The sequence below is a fragment of the Scardinius erythrophthalmus genome (assembly GCF_964197995.2).
Source record: "Scardinius erythrophthalmus genome assembly, contig: HAP1_SCAFFOLD_377, whole genome shotgun sequence".
Classification (NCBI taxonomy): domain Eukaryota; kingdom Metazoa; phylum Chordata; class Actinopteri; order Cypriniformes; family Leuciscidae; genus Scardinius; species Scardinius erythrophthalmus.
This window is the reverse complement of record NW_028296236.1, coordinates 1-16758: the sequence shown is the minus strand read 5'-3', so window position 1 is coordinate 16758 and position 16758 is coordinate 1. Positions and strand designations below refer to the sequence as shown.

The 16758-nt window shown below is 40.0% G+C and overlaps 1 protein-coding gene across 2 annotated transcripts; it reads right to left on the bottom strand.

The window, feature by feature from the left end:
• Nucleotides 1–925: 925 nt before the first annotated feature.
• LOC308686529 (serine/threonine-protein kinase tousled-like 1-B) lies at nucleotides 926–16666 on the bottom strand. Of its 2 annotated transcripts, XM_081394963.1 has the most exons (17): nucleotides 16531–16666; nucleotides 16244–16333; nucleotides 16075–16161; nucleotides 13470–13562; nucleotides 13239–13349; nucleotides 13013–13149; nucleotides 10174–10359; nucleotides 9822–9888; nucleotides 9223–9320; nucleotides 8788–8869; nucleotides 7664–7755; nucleotides 7499–7588; nucleotides 7236–7405; nucleotides 5296–5431; nucleotides 4449–4560; nucleotides 4262–4369; nucleotides 926–2770 (listed from the first exon to the last, which is right to left on the bottom strand). In XM_081394963.1, exons 1-17 carry the CDS (start codon nucleotides 16639–16641, stop codon nucleotides 2606–2608), a joined length of 1935 nt encoding a protein of 644 aa, XP_081251089.1. In that variant the 5' UTR covers nucleotides 16642–16666; the 3' UTR covers nucleotides 926–2605. The 2 variants fall into 2 exon arrangements, with proteins under 2 accessions (XP_081251089.1, XP_081251088.1); XM_081394962.1 differs by having other exon boundaries at nucleotides 7499–7755.
• Nucleotides 16667–16758: the final 92 nt, after the last annotated feature.

The following is a 16758-nucleotide window of genomic DNA, read 5'->3' as shown; positions in this document are numbered from 1 at the left end:
GCCGGTGACAAGAAAATTTGCCTGCCATAATTATCTTTTACAGGCTTTTTTTGTGTGCAAAAAACAGGCAGTTATGACACCAAAATTTTAGACACCAGTGAAAATTCATAATTCTCTTTTTCAATTTCAATACCACAGCTGAAACGATTAGCCTAACTAATATAAATGTAAAATATTATTAAAGACAAGTAACAGTATTTTTCTGGTAGAGACACTGAATAAAGTAATCAAATGTAAAATAACACTGAACAACTTCTGTAACTTTTTAGTAAGGAAGTATTTAGAAAGTATTGTAAAGTAGGTATTTAAAATAAATAAATTTCATGCTATAAAATGTAATTGTCAGTAATTACAAATAGCTGGTAAATTCACGTGTATATATATATATACACAGATGTATATTAGAATGATTTCTGAAGGATCATGTGACTGAGAACTGGAGTAATGGATTGATGAAAATTCAGCTTTGCATCATCAAAATAAATTATATTTTAAAGTATATTAAAATAGAAATCCATTATTTTATATTACAATAATATTTCACAATATTACTGTTTTTACTGCATTTTTGATCAAATAAATGCAGCCTTGGTGAGAAAAGACTTCTATCAAAAACATTAAAAATAGTAATGTTTCCAAACTTTTGACCGATACTGTATATGTGTATATGTATACACATACGTACATATACACATACATAAATACTTCTTAGTGAAAGTGTTTTTCCATGCTATACAATAGTTTGTCAGTAATTATAAACAGCTGGTAAATTCCCTGGTCAGTTGCGGACTGATCTCTCAACTTGGCTGTGAAGTGTAGTCCAACTTTTGGTTAACAACAGCAGATCTGATTTCACATGAAAATGTCAAAAAGAAATGTCACCACAAACACCAAAGGAAAGAAAGCACATGCATCCAAATATTTTCAAAATGTTTATTTCTCTTTTGGCTACATTCTCTACAATCGCAGCAGCACTTTAGAGACAGATCACCAATATGTTGAGCTGAAAACTGCTTCTGGGGTTTGAAAGAGTATTTAGAGAGAGAGGAAACAACAAAAGCTGAGATTCTTCCCCTGAAAACAGACTCTGGAAGCTTTGACGAGTTTGATCGCGGTCCGGTCCACGTCATTCGGAGATGCTGACCTGACTCAGGCTCCGGGATCAGCGAGGGTTGCTAAGCAACATGACAGCACTGGGTCTGGGCATAAAGGGGTTAAACGATCAAGGGTGGGGTCCGGCCCACCTTCCGTCTGCTCGAACACACACTCGTACGCTCAGACCCTCAGACTCACAACACACCTCATTCACAACCACAATGGAGTTTGTTTTTCATGCTGTTTCCGGATAAATCAAATTTATATTTGGTCAGATTCTGAGTAAATCATAGAACTAAAGCAACATCGGGTAGCAGCGAGGTGATGCTGCGTCAGACAACAAAATCTACAAACAAACGGAGAAAGTATGAAAACCTGCTCAGGGTTGGATTCATTAAATACGCAGGTGTGGTTCGAGAGGTCTACTGAGACGACTCTCTTTACGGCGTCTCCTCCTACATGCAGGACGCCCAGGTGAAACTGGTCTCATCAATAACTGATCTATATAACATGTGCAGGTCATTTTACACCCCAAAATCCTAATAAATAATTATGCGACTTAAAAGAATCACATTTTTGACAATATATGGCAATTAAATGCATGGAAAAGACATTGTACGCATACATCATTGTAGTATGAGATATATAGATTGTGACACTATTTTGATGAGTTTTACTGTTATAAAGTTGAATTATATAAATACAGTAAAACTCAATCAAAATAGTGTCACGATAAATCTGTGCCTAATGGTCCTGAAACAGCCTTCATTTCTTTAATGTACATTAAAATTAATTGTTTTTGGGGTGAAACATGACCTGGACGTTATTTGTATAGATTCATCCATCCACATTTTTTAAATATTGCGCCCATTTAAACATAAGCTGACAATGTTCATACATGTTGCTTTGAAGTGAAACAGACAGTATTTTGTAACACCCAAACACACACACCTTGCAATCTGTGGCCAACACACATGTATGTTATGAACAGCCAACATATAACGCTGTGGCGTAAATCATCCATTCTCAGGTGCACACACACACACACACACACACACACACACACAAAAATTCTTACGGACACCTTTGTGCCACATTAAAACACTCGTTCGTCTATTTCCAATCACACTACAATTAATTGCCTCTAAATTTCACACTTACACAAAACAAAACACCCCTTTACTGAGGCGTAGCTCAGGGAGGATATCAACAAGAAGCTAACACGTTAGCGCAACCCTCCCAAATCTACTCCACAAAATGCCTCGGGTAAAAAAAAAAACAAATATCCATTTTCAAATGGTTCTAGCTCTGACTGACATCTGGATCCACACAGGAAATGACGTCAGTCATTCCTGCCCCAATATCAATGGCAGTCACTGTGGCCGTTGTGGGTGTGTCCTACAGCCTGTCAGCTGATACATAGCTCCTCCCCCTTCCTGTCCACCCCGAGGTGTTGAAGGGAGGGAAATCACCATCAGAACCATCAATCACGATCGATCAGCCAATGAGATCAGTAGGAGATTATTCCTGAAGAGGCGGGGCTGGCGGGCGTGGCCTGCAAGTTCCCCGACGAATTGGACCGTCTCATGTGAGGAAGGAGGTACGAGTCACTGCCCAGTTGGTGGACGTCAAAACGGTCCTCCTTTCTGTAAGCCAGACAGCGGCGGATAAACGCCTGCGGAGGACAAGAAACAGCTCAGACGGTCGTTCCCACACGTGCGTTTTAGGGCTGCAAGATTAATCGCAATTTACATGTATTCGTACTTAAACCGATTTGGCTGCGATTATTTGTTATGCGCAGCTTGTCAGTGACGTACGGCTCTGTAAACGCTGCTCCTTCTGAAAGCACTACGAGTTTGAGTCACTTATAACGTGCATCTTTTCCGAAATCATGTCAATGTCCAGCACTTTGGTCAACCTGTTGTTTTAAAGGATAATTCCGGTATTTAGCACTTTGAGTCTCTTTTCTGGTTTGTTTTGGATGAACTAGAGTGGTGGACACAGAAATGTTGACGATGGGTCCTGTCTCCACTTTTTGACTCGTTTAGAATCGCCTTTGACCGCTTCAGAGTGGCTGGCTACGGGCATGGACGAACATGTCCTTAAAACAACCCTTCACGTTCGTTTTCAAAACTGTGCAACTCACCGAGTGGTTAGTAATGTTCGTTGATGATTAAAAACAAATATATCGGCACAATGTATGATTTCAATCCGTGTTATTTGCTATAGTGGAACTATTTTTTCAGATACCTCACAACCGCGTATAAACTTCCGCTCGATATTTGAGTCTGAAGCGTCTTTTCCGTTTCCGGTAGCGCAGTAATATCAACAAGCAATGAGTCCTTCAACAGAAATCAATGGGATTTTACAAAATGCCAAATAAAACACGACAGAAACTGTATTTCGCTACGCTACTTGTTTTGGAACATCAACGAACACCACTAACCAGTCGGTTAGTTGCACAGTTTTGAAAACGAACGTTAAGGGTTAAAGGCATGCCCATAGCCAGCCACTCTGAAGCGTTCAAAGGCGATTCTAAACGAGTCAAAAAGTCGAGACAGGACCCATCGTCAAAATTTCTGTGTCCACCACTCTAGTTCATCCAAAACAAACCAGAAAAGAGACTCAAAGTGCTAAATACCAGAATTATCCTTTAAGTGTGCTTTACAAATAAAGTTGGATTGGATTGGATTAGATTTGAAAAAGCAACACATCTTTCCAAACATGAGAAGCATTTATGAACCTCTTTTCCAACAAAAGACAACATTTAATAACATGCTTTTACTCCAAACTCACTTCATATCGACAGCTGAGCTCATCCTTCTGTGAGATGATGTGCTTCTTACACAGAATAAGGCAGTCGTGTGTTTATTAGTCATGTTTAATCAAAGCGTTTCAATCTTCTGCTTATTCAGCGATGATGCCTGATAGGGATTTCCTAGAATGATGTGTGTTATTGTACTTCTGCGGCGGGGCATATTTAGCGTGTGTGTGTGTGTGTGTCGCCCTCTGGTGTTCAAATGGAGCAGCATTTATTACCGATCAGCCGTACTTCACTGACAAGCTACGCATAAAATAATCTCAGCCTTTGCCAAATCGCGTGCGGTTTCATTGCGATCAATTGTGCAGCCCTAATGCGTTTAACATACAAACGCGCAATACTGACCTTAGCCTCGTTGCTAGCCACGGGTTTGGCAGGAAACTGCACCTCAGTGGCTTTCAGGATGGTGTTCTCTTGAAGGATGTCTTGCTGGGACTGATTATGGCCAAACGGCTACAGAATGACAAAAGATTTAATGCAGCTTCATCCTAAAATGCGGTTTAGAACAAAAGCCCTAAACACTGAGACTGACCTTTCGTCCATACAGGCACTGGAAGAAGATGACGCCCACAGACCACACATCTACTTTATTAGAGATCTTTGGAGGCTCTTTACCAACAACAAAACACTCTGGTGGCAAATACCTACAAAAAAAAATAAATAAATAGAACATTTGGTTTTGTTATATATTTAAAATGTTAGTCAGAAAAATCAACTTTTTTATTAAAGTTAATTAAAGTTTATTAAATATCACTTGTCACTCTATGCTTAGTTTTATGATCAAAGCTCTGCAGTTTTAACTCTGGGGAGCAAAATGTATAATGCAATACAATGATGATTGACAGATGAACAAATGAACGTTCCTCATAAGCCTGATGGATCATATTTGATGCATACATTTTAACATGATTTTTCTAAAAAAAACAAAAAGAGAAATTTAAGAATCTTAAGTTTCACTCTAAAATGTCAAAATGTCAATGTATAAAGGTGGTCCATATAATTCTTCTGATGTCATAGAGAAATTCCCAGGAAAAATGCATGACCAGATAAAAAGGTGCACTTTAAATAAAATGTAAGCTGCCTTGGATAATGCTGCCAAATGCATAAATGTATATGCAAAAACAGATGCATGTTTGATGCATGACGTTACTGTCATTCATATTTGATATGAGAGCTATGACAGAGGAAACGATTTTCAGTGGAGAACAGCTGGTCTGTTCCTCACAAATTTATGCAGCTATTTCGTCCTTTTAGAGCTGATTCCTACATTTTCTGTTCCACAATACAAAATATGTTAGGAATGACATGGGATTGAGTTCTTGGGGGAGCACAGAAGTAATATGCACTAGAAAGCGCTGAGTTTTTAGCTGGACACTGACCAGTAGGTTCCGGCTCCCTGTGATGTCAAGTCCATCCCGTCCACTCCGTAGCTGTCATCATCCATGATTTTAGACAGGCCGAAGTCTGTGATCTTAATCTCCCCACACGCTGTCCCATCCACCAACAGGATATTTCCTGAGCAACCAAAACAAAAAAACATACTTCCTATACAGCCTACATGACAAATAACAAATCAACCAATCAAAACCTTTCCTGTAGCTCGAACAGTAGAGTGTTGGTGCTTGCGACGCCAAGGTCATGGGTTTGATTCCCAAGGGAACGCAAGAACTGATAAGAATGTATATGTGTACCTTGAAATGCAATGCAAGTCACTTTGGATAAAAGCGTCTGCCAAATGCATAAAATGTAAACCATCCTTAAAAGGAGCATTTTTTGCACCAATTCATCATCCACACCATGAGCTACAAGACCTGCGCTAGTCTCTGAGAAGAGTTCACGTGTGTGAATGAAAGAGGACATGGGCCGTGTCCGAAAGCTTAGGGACTTGTTGCCTCGCTGCCCTATCAGGTGATAACCTGCCAAGCAGCGTTTGTGCACGAGATTCCTCACGAAACTGATTTCAGACAGACTCTGAGGCAGCGTAACGGTTTAATGATCTACAACAAAACAGAGAGAGCTTTGGTGATAACTAAGCGAATATTGAATTACTAAAATAGTAATTTCTCACTAAAAATGGAGTGGAAAAAGTTTTACATTTACACACAAACTGACCATCAACTGCAACTTTCATGCGCCATCTTTATTTTTTTTAGCTCAAGGGTCATGGAATGGAACGCACAGGATTGTGGGACATTAAAGGCAGGGAAGGATGCATCTATGATGCCTTCAAAAATCGATCAGATGAAGGGATCTCAGACAGGATTTGACACGATTATTGGATTCGGACGTGTCTTCTTGTCTTTGTAGCACCGTATGCCGCCTATTGAGGCAACGTTTTTAGCTTTCGGACACAGCCATGTTCTGTAGTCGAGCTCTGTGCCGGAAGGATTTTTCAATCCCGCTCCTGTCAAAAATATGTTAGATTTTATCCCACTCCCGCTTTGTCCCGTTCCCGCCCGCAGGAAGAGGTCTACACAGATTTTTCAGTCCCGGTCCGGTTGGATTTTGTCTCGTTCTGGTGTCTATAGGCCATTTTTTCCACTTTCCAGACACAAATGATGCTTCAGATCTCCAGTAGATTTGTGTATGCTGTTATTATTAGATAATTATAATTTGTCGTTTCTTTCTCCCGCTTCCCGTACACATACTAGGGTGTGTTCACACTTGCTCGTTTGGACCGGACCAAAAAACTTTAACACCGAACCTAAAAGCATAGGGATATGTTCACAACCTGATTGGTTGGCTTGGTACATACATATTTCATGACAGAACTTACCGAACATCCTAAACAATGCTGTGTTCTGGGATAAATGCACTCGCTGTATGTGCGTAGCTACATATGATGGTATTCTGACCAGCTGAGAACTCGTGAAGAGCTTATAAAATGTGTAAAGGAGTCAAAATAGCGTCAGGAATCCCTCCGTCACACAAACCAGGATCTGCAGTGAGGAGACGCGGTTCTGATGCCTGAACTGAACTGTGATGAGCAACATCGAGACTATGATGAGAAAAACCAGGTATGCTTGAGCATTCTGTCCTTTTTAGGGTCACATCTTGTGACATCATATCCTGTTTTTGGTGCATTTACATGTCTTTGGTCTGTGTTGCGTTCTGAAACCCATCTTTTCAGCGTCTTGGTCCACTTGTTTGGTTCAGATGGCATCGTTCACACTTATTCAAATGAACCGCACTAAACGACCAGGGTTCGTTTTAATCCAACCAAACATGCCAAGTGTGAACACACCCCCAGTATCTTTCATCCCGCAATTCAAAACTCGTCCCGCACCACACAAAGGTAAATTGTGCGTGTTGCATTCACCCGGTTTCAGGTCGTAGTGGATGATGGGCGGTTTGATCTCATTGAGGTATCGGAGGGCGTTGACTATCTGCATGACGATGGAGCGAGCCTCTTTCTCAGACATCAGCTTGTGTTGCTTCAGATAGAAATCAAGATCGTTCCCCTCGCAGAACTCGAGAACAGTGCAGAATCTACAACAGAAACACATCAAGCCAGCATTTGTATAGCTGCAAAAACTAGAGCAAGTAAAAATGCACAAAAAAGACTATATGGAAAATGCTTACGTGTCAGTGTCCAGAGAAAAGTAGTCGTAAAGTTTGACTATTCTGGGATGGTCCAGTTGCTTGTGGATTCTGTATTCTCTACAGGCATGTCTGGAGTGGACGCAAACAAATGAGCGTGAAAAACTTGGGAGGGAGAGAAAGGAAAAAAAAAGGTGGGTGACATACTTGTGGTAGTTCTCTTTCTTCTCTTCTCTCCAGTTCTTGTTGAGCTGGTGGATCTTCACAGCAGCATATCGTTGCTCAAACAGGTCAAATGCCTTCACACAATGACAGAAAACAGTTCATTAGGCAATAAGACCTAATTTAGTAAGGTTAATTAGTCTATGCTGTCTGTGAACATTTTCTAATGATTGGGTGTTTCATGCCACAGCTGTAACCACATGTTTTATATTACTATAATTTTTTTGAAAATATTTTTATGATATTGCATTTGCCGTTTGCATTAAGCAATGCAAAGCTGCGTGCAGTTTTACAATGGTTCAGGCTTATCAGTTTCTCTATTTACAGATTTACAAATATATAGATTTCTGGTGTTACTGAGAATAATTCACAATATGAATGCTAATATAAATATCTGCATTTATTTAACAAAATGCTATAAAAACTGCTTTGTAACAGTTCCATGATCTAATAATAATATTTGATAAAATCAAGTCCTGTTCTACATATTTCTCAATGAAATATGTCAGATCACAGAAGTAAAATGGGTTGTGAAAATGGTTTGTTGTTGACTTTAATGTACACTAATGATTTTTTTTCCATTTCTTCTGCTCACCAAGGCTACATTTATTTTTAAAAATAAAGTACATAAAATTTACTTTACTTTATACAGTAATTAAGTGTAATATTATTACAATTTTAAATAACTGTTTTCCATGTGAATATATAGTAAAATGTAATTCCTGTGATCAAAGCTGAATTTTCAGCATCATTACTGTGTTTTCAGTCACATGATCCTTCAGAAATCATTCTAATATGCTGATTTGCTGCTCATTTCTGATTATTATCAATGTTGAAAACAGTTTTGCTGCTCCAAATTTTTCTGGAAACTGTGATACCATGTTTTCAGGATTCTTTGATGAATAAAAAGTTTAACAGAACAGCATTTATTTGAAACAGAAATCTGCCATTCAATCAATTTAATGTGTCCTTGCTGAATAAAAGCATTAATTTCTTTCAATTAAATTTAAAAAAACTTAAAAAAAAACTTTTGAACAGTAATATATTGTGTCGAACAGGAGAGAACACAAACTGTATGAAAGTGCATCTAATAATAAAAAACTAAATACCTTATAAACTTCACTGAAACCTCCTCTTCCCAGCAAGTGTAACAGAAGATACCTTTCATTAAGGGTTGGATGGTCTTTAAACCTACAAACACACCAGGCATATTCACAACTTAAAGATATTCTGAGATTAAGAGTGTTATTATTTCTTTTCAGAAGCACATTATGGAGCAAACAGAAAATGTTGACCCAGACTTTTTAATTCAGCACAGTGTAGCACACTCTCAAAATTGATCGCTGATTCTTGTGTTCAGCCGATAGAAAAAACACATGCAATAATTGACAGCGGCACAGCGTGTCTCTGATGCATTTACATGCATGTAGGCAGTGCATTTTATCTGCAGTGTTTCTCAGCTCTTTCCATCCCCATATTTCAAATCTCCAAAAACAATATTTAAGATTTCATTGAAATAATTATATGTAATGGGCGGTACATACTGAGAACTGTCCTCATTGTTGATTCTTTTAAGTTCTCGAATGTGCAGATTCCTCACGCGCTCTAACCGTTCCAGCTCCGCCTGAATCTCTGCCTCCTCCTGAACACACACACACACACGTTGGGTTTTCATGCGTTAAGGGAACTTTCCATAGACACAATGATTTTTATACTGTACAAACTGTATATTCTCTCCCCTTACACACTAACCATACCCCTAAACCTACCCATCACACAAAACTTTCTACATTTTAACAATTTAAAAAAATCATCATTCTGTATGATTTATAAGCCGATTTCCTCATGGGGACCAAAAAATGTCCCCACAAGGACAAGGATTTCGGAAATTGCCATCTTTGTGGGGACATTTTGTCCCTATACCATAGGATTTAACTGGACCACACACACACACACTTGAGCACATACTAACATACTCAAGTATGAATGACAGATTCCAGTGAAAGGACAAAAAGAAAGCTTAAAACATCCTTTCTGCAAGACCTCACTGCCTTTTAACCATATTACTCTGATGCTCATGACTGTGTGTGTGATGTGTGTGTGTGTGTGTGTGTGTGTGTATTGTTTATATAGAGAAACTAACCTTTTTGAGATGACCCAGTCTCAGTTTGAAAATTTCTTCTTGCTCATGATACTCTGCCACAGTCAATCTGCACATTCAATACAGAAGCATTTCAATAATAGAACCATTTTGAAGACAATATTGCAGAAAACATTGACTTTTTTCTTTATCAGCCTTTTCTGCTTCTATAAATCATCCATGCTTGTATAATGATCTTAAAAATGATGAATTGTGTCCTAATTATCTAATTTTAATAACATTAGAAGTCAATGGGAAGTCTGCATTTCGAAGGCAAGAAACGAGTATGCGTGTGTGTGTGTGTGTGTGTGTGTGTGTGTGTGTGTGTGTGTGTGTGTGTGTGTTAATATCTCACAGCGTAGGCAGGCTGGGCTTGAGGAAGGGGTCGTTGTCAGCTCCATTGACGGCTTTGGTCTTTCTCTGTTTGGACTCATTGGGGGTCGGGCTCTGGGAGGAGGGGGTGCTGGGAGGTTTGCGCTTTGCTAGAAGTTTCCGCTGCCTCTCAATCTCTTCTCTCTGCTGGTTTATCCACTCTTGCTGCCTATTAAAACAGAAATAGAAAAATATTAAAACCCCAATAAAAAAAATAATAACAGGCAAATGCAGGACAGAAAAGACTCGCCCTATTTTATTATTTACAATGGCAGATACTTTAATCCAAACTAATGTACAATGCATTAACACTAATGTTTGTACAAAAATTCAATATTTAATTAATTCATTAAAAGTTCACCAATATCCCATCTGGATTTCATTTCTAGAATTATTTACAGACTAAATATAATGTCAAATTCTGTAAATTAGGGTTAGAGCTGAGGTCAGTGCATTAACTTAATGCTTTATGCCACATTTCGTCTAGTCTCAGCCTCAGATGTCACGCCCAGACCGTTGGCTGAACATCTGATGCATAAAGCTCGGTTCACACCACCAATGATACGCATGACAAAGCTACATGATCCCATTCATTTCAATGGAGAGCTAGCCATTTCTGGCAACAGGATGTAGCTTGTAGATATGCAACAAAGTTGAGACATGTTTAACTTTATGCTAATGAAGCGCGACTTTCGGAAGCGACAACCAATAGGAGTGAAGTCAGTGGAGTGCATGTGACCCGTCACTACATCCTGTAGTAGAGTGTCAGTGGGTGCTTCTCAATACTCAAATTGATGCTTCCTCATTTCCTGACTCCCACGTCCTCCTAGCCTGGCTCCGCCCTCCTACGTACTTCCGCTCAATTTTCATTTTCCTTCAGTACTCCGTCTGGGTTTGCGGTGTATTCTTGGGTTCTCTCCGGCCAAAGTTTTACCGGTCCAATCAGCGAACAGAGGGAGTGGCTGAGAACGATGACGCTAGTTTGAGTTGTAGGGTTACGTCACGACCAAACATTAGCGATTGGTTATGGCAGATCCAGTTAAACTTCAACAGAGTACCCGCCTTCAAGGAAGTTAACATTTGTCAATGGAGAGTGGCCAGACTCTCTGTACAAATGAAATGTACGAGTGACTGGTAGGACCAGGCTAACAACCTCCAGCCCGTGACCCAGAAACCGATCAAACCAGACGTCTTTAAGGGCATCTCAATTCTCTAATTGCCCCACAAGGAGTGAGGATGCTTTCTGAGGAGTCATGAGCGAGGACACACAGGTCTATCCTTCCCTCGCATCCTAAAGAGGAGTAGAGCTAACACCGTGTCCTAACTAAGGTATATTTTCCATGTTAATCAGAGTTTTTGTCCTAACCAGCCGCAACGATTTTATTTTAGAAACGGTTTCTATTTTTTGGCGACGTCACGCTGGAACAACAAACACAAAGTGTGTTGATGATAATCTCAGGTACTGTTTATGTGCTTTATTTAATGTTAAAGCGTGTAATGTGACTTTGAATATCATTTAGTGCTCCAGCTTTGTAGCTGAAAAATCAACAATGAATAATTCACCTCAGATCTTGAAATTAAACATATGGAAACAAGAACGTTCAAACTGTGAACAAAGTGTATTATCTGACAAAGATTGTTTTAGTAACTCAGTAGCCTATGTATTTTTAATAATGTTTAAATGGTGTAATATTTGTGAATTTGATTATGTAGCTACTCATCCATTTTCTAGCGAGTGCCGTTACTCTGGTGCCGCGAGACTCCGCCCACACGCTGTTCTGATTGGCTGTGGGTTTTGATTGATTTTCGACGCATCTCGCAGTCGCGTCTAGTGTGGACAGACAAATTATTTGTCGCTGGAATCTTATCGCATCGCATCTGGATAGGACACGATGTAAGACGCGAGGAAATGAAACGAAGATGCACAAATAAGAAATGAGAAGCACCCAAAGGCAAGATGGAGGACAGGTTAATTTTAGCAGTCAGCAACTACAATATAATTTATGATATGTCTCTGTGTACATACGGTGGTACTCATGTGTTGACGCCATTGAACTGAGGACATGCAGCGACGGCAGTGTGAACGCAGCTAAAGGCACACGAAAAGGGAAACATTTTGAGAGTTTCAAAGTCGTCATCTGATTCTTTGAATTCTCCAGGATCTCTGGGAGACGTGTGTGTTCCTGGACAGACTTAAAGAACGCAACAAAGTCATTGTGACGCCAAACCACAGATGGCCAAACCACCTCATCCGGGCTAATGCGGAAGGATTTATTTAGTTTAAACAGTTGAGAAAGAGAACAGAATGTATGAATGCATGTGCATCAGGTCTTAAAGTGACAGCAGCCTAATATTCCTGCTGCCAAATTATGAGATAATATAAAAAAGGTCATGTCAAGTCCTGCACCTCATAAAAGAAAAAAAAAAAAATCCATCTAGTTTAAAACTGTGACAATAAGCGCTTATCAGGATCAAGTTCACAGCATAGATCCATTAAAAGACATCCAAGAATCAATGTCTGTTATCATTGAGACATTGACTTTATATTTTCACGCCCCTAAACATGATGCTAAACAAAACTAACTGTGATTGGCTGCTTTTCATGTCAGTCAAACGGCCTCTGGGCGGTCCTTGGCCAATGAAAGCCGCTATGGAGTCTAGTCCTTCTGCCGTCAGCAGGTCTGGTTACATTGTGAGACTACATTGCGTCAAACTGAATAGCAGCACACTGGCGTCCAGGTCAAGTCCTAAATGATGACGGTCCATTTCTACACTTTTTCCGTCCCAGACTAAGCCACACTGATTGAGTGTGCGACTCTTACTTGACTAGGTTCTGGAAGGCATATCCATCTGTCCACTGTTCTGAGTAGGACGCTCCGTGCCGGACTGTGGTGAAGTGCCCCAGGCGCAGCCGGTCCTGCATGCTCTTTTCCCGGCAGGACTGTTTCTCTTGAGTGCTCTGGGAAGACAAGAACACACTCAAGAGTCACTCAACTACCCCTGACACGTTAGAAATAAGCAGCTGTGAGCATATCAAACACAGCTCACCTTCTCAATGAGGAGTTTTTTACTCATCGTAGTGCATTTGTTCAGACGCTCCTTGAAACGTTCCAGCAGCTTCTGTTGCTCATCTATCTGTCTGCGGAGGTCACAGTTCGCCTGGGGAGAAAATATCAAAACCACTCAATTTCTGAACTCAAAATGGCACTTTGCGATTTCTACATAAAAAGAAATCTCAAGGACAGGTGACACTCAGATGCTCGTCTGTTTGTTACTCACCCTGAGTAGATCATCTATTCTGCCCTCTTTCTTCTCAAGGTCAAGATTCTTATTGCTCTCAAGCGCAGCCAGTTTCAACAGTGTCAAATCCGTCTGAGAGCAGAGAAGGGAAGAGAAATAAAGAATGAAAATAACAACAGAGATTGAGAGAGAATATCCTATCCATGTCATCATGTGTTATCAAGTCACAGTAAACTGTGCATCACAGTGCAAGCGAGCGTGTTTAATAGCATCAGAACACATAGTACACCACACATATAACTGCGTCAGAGTATGTAGTATTTGGAGTATGTGCAGTGCACGTTTAATAATGTAAGTGTGTGTGTGTGTGTGTGCGCTACTTGTGTGAAACGATTAATCGCGATTAATTGCATCCAAAATAAAAGTTTGTGTTTACATAATATATGTGTGTGTACTGTGCACAATTATTTCGTAAATATAAATATACACATATGCATATATTTAAGAAATAGTTGCTTATATATATATATATATATACACACTTGTATTATAAATAAATATCAATATTTTATATATAAATACAAATTTTTTCTTAAATATATAGATGCATATGTGTGTTTTATTTTAACAAAATAATTATGCACAGTACACACACATATATTATGTAAACACAAACTTTTATTTTGGATGCAATTAATCGCGATTAATCGTTTCACAGCCCTAGTGTGTGCATATTTAAAAAGTGTATAAAAACAGTGTCAGAGAAGTGCGCATGTTTAACAGCATCAAAGTTTGAAAGTGAACTTGTTTAAGAGTGCCAGAGCACGCATGCATTTCATCTGCATATGCAGTGCTTATTTAACAGTGTCAGTGTGGAGTGAACGGTTTGTCACTGTGACTGGGCAGTGCAAATTATGATGTAACCGTGTACATTTTTAGAGAGTGAGCTCATTTAACAGTGCCAGAGCATGCAGTGGACACGTGACAAAGAACTTTGAACCACTTAACAGCGACACTGTATATAGTGCTTAAGTGCAGTGCACATTTCACAGCATCAGAGCATGCAGTGCTTCTGTTAAACAGTGTCATGTTGACCTTGATTATCAGTGCAAGGGCATGCATTGCACACATTTAACAGCATCAGTGTGTGCAGTGCTTATTTAACAGTGCCAGTGAGCAGTGTAAGTTTTGCAGTGTCAGAGCGTGCAATGAATATTTTTAACAGTGTCACAGTGTGCCTGTTAAACCGTCACTGTGCAGTGCAAATTATGATGTAACCATGTCAATTTTTAGAGAGTGAGCTCATTTAACAGTGCCAGAGCAGAATGACCAAGAACCACTTAACAGCGTCACTCACTATATAGTGCTTCAGAGCATGCAGTGCTTCTGTTAAACAGTGTCATGTTGACCTTGTTTATCAGTGCCAGCCATGCACACATTTAATAGCACCAGTGTGTGCAGTGCTTATTTAACAGTGTGTGCAGTGTATGCAAGGCAGTGTCAGGGCGTGCAATGAATATTTTTTTAAAAGTATCACAATGTGCCTGTTGAACTGTCACTGTACAGTGCAATTATTAATGTAAACGAATCATAGTGTACAGTGTGTATTTTTAAGAGCATCAGTGTGAGAGTGAGCTTAGAGTGCCAGAGCATGCAGTGCACATGTGTGACAAATAACCTTGAACTACTTAACAGTGTCACCGTATGCAGTGCATATTTAAATGTCAGTGTGGAATGCACATTACAGTGACGAAGTGTGCAGTGCAAGTCATAAGCCGCTTTCCGACCGGAGGAACCCTTTCACAGTTCCTAGAACTATTGGCTAAAGTACCCTGATGTCGGCGTGTTGGCACCGCAGGAACTAGGAACGATTTTAGTTCTTGGAACTCCATTTGTAGGAACTAATTTAGGTCCTACTTCAGAGTAGGGTGCCCAGCTAGCAACACTGGACATCAACCACACGGCATAGGCTAATAACCTTTTTTCATATACTGTCTACTTTCTATAACAGTTCTATCTAATAACATATTAAACAGTACGGTGTTAGACAGATCGCTAACTAATAAACACAGAGAATGCGAGCATTGTTTGCTCTGGCGTTCTCAGCGCCGTCAAAATAAAGGTCCGTCTCGCCGTCAAAATAAAAGTCACTGTGCTTGTGTCACTCCCTTACCCCTTCCTATGGCCACTTGGCCAGTGCGACCGCAAAACCGAGTTTGGGGGAGAGTAGTTCTTAGAACTATTTAGAAGTGGACAGTTCCTAGAACTAAGTTCCTGTAACTACTTGGTCGGAAAGCGGCGATAGTGTGCAGTGCAAGTTAAACAGTGACAGTAATATTCAGTGTGCATTGTGCAACGGTGTCATGTTGACCTTGTTTAACAGTGCACACATTTAACAGCAGAGCATGCAGTGCTTATTTAAAAATGGCAGTGTGCAATGAAAGTGTCACAGTATGCAGCGCACGTTTCACTGTCCAAGCGTGCAATGCACAGGTTTAACAGAATCAGTGCACGTGAATCAGTGTCTCAAAGTGCACACCTATGAGCAGTGCACAACAGTGTCCTGCAGACTGACAAGTTTAACAGAATCAGAAAGAGCAGAGCATATACGATAGTGCATGAGCAATAGTGACGCAAGTATTACCTGGACACTTCTGCTGCTAAGCTGTTTTGAATTCATCATGTGATCTATGAAACACAGGCTGGTGGGTGAGGAGCTGTTCTGTCTGACCTGAAGAGTGAAAAACAGCGACATTAATAAAAATAAGCATCACTGGATCCATGCTGACGTTTAGACCTTCCTCACGACTTACGATAGCCCCAGGTGCAGAGTGAGAGTTCTGTGGCGAGCGCAGGACCGGAGGAAGACCCCTGACTGGACTTGATCCGTTTCCTCCTTGGAACTTCAGGAAGGAGACATGGTGTGGCGTCATCACAATGTTACCAATTTCACAACTCTACAAGTCAAAACATCTCCTAAAGCGAGCAGCCATTACACAATGGAAAAGCAGCAGTACTCTGACTAAAAGCTCTGACACCTGACTGACATTTAATACACAGCTGACTAAACGCAGAGTCATCCGCACAAAGCTTTACTCACATCAAAATAATCGCTGATCTTGGGCCCTCGGCCGGAAGACTTTCCTGAAAGGTAAAAAAAAAAAAATATGGATACAATCACTTTTCTGTGAGTGCACTGCATTATTTCCATGCTAAAAATTTAATGCTGTATTTCCCAACAAACTCTGATCCTGGACGTTTCCAAAATGCAGGTCTGTTAACTGAAAAATGTAGTTGTCAAACAAACTATTGTGTCTCGTTAAGAAAT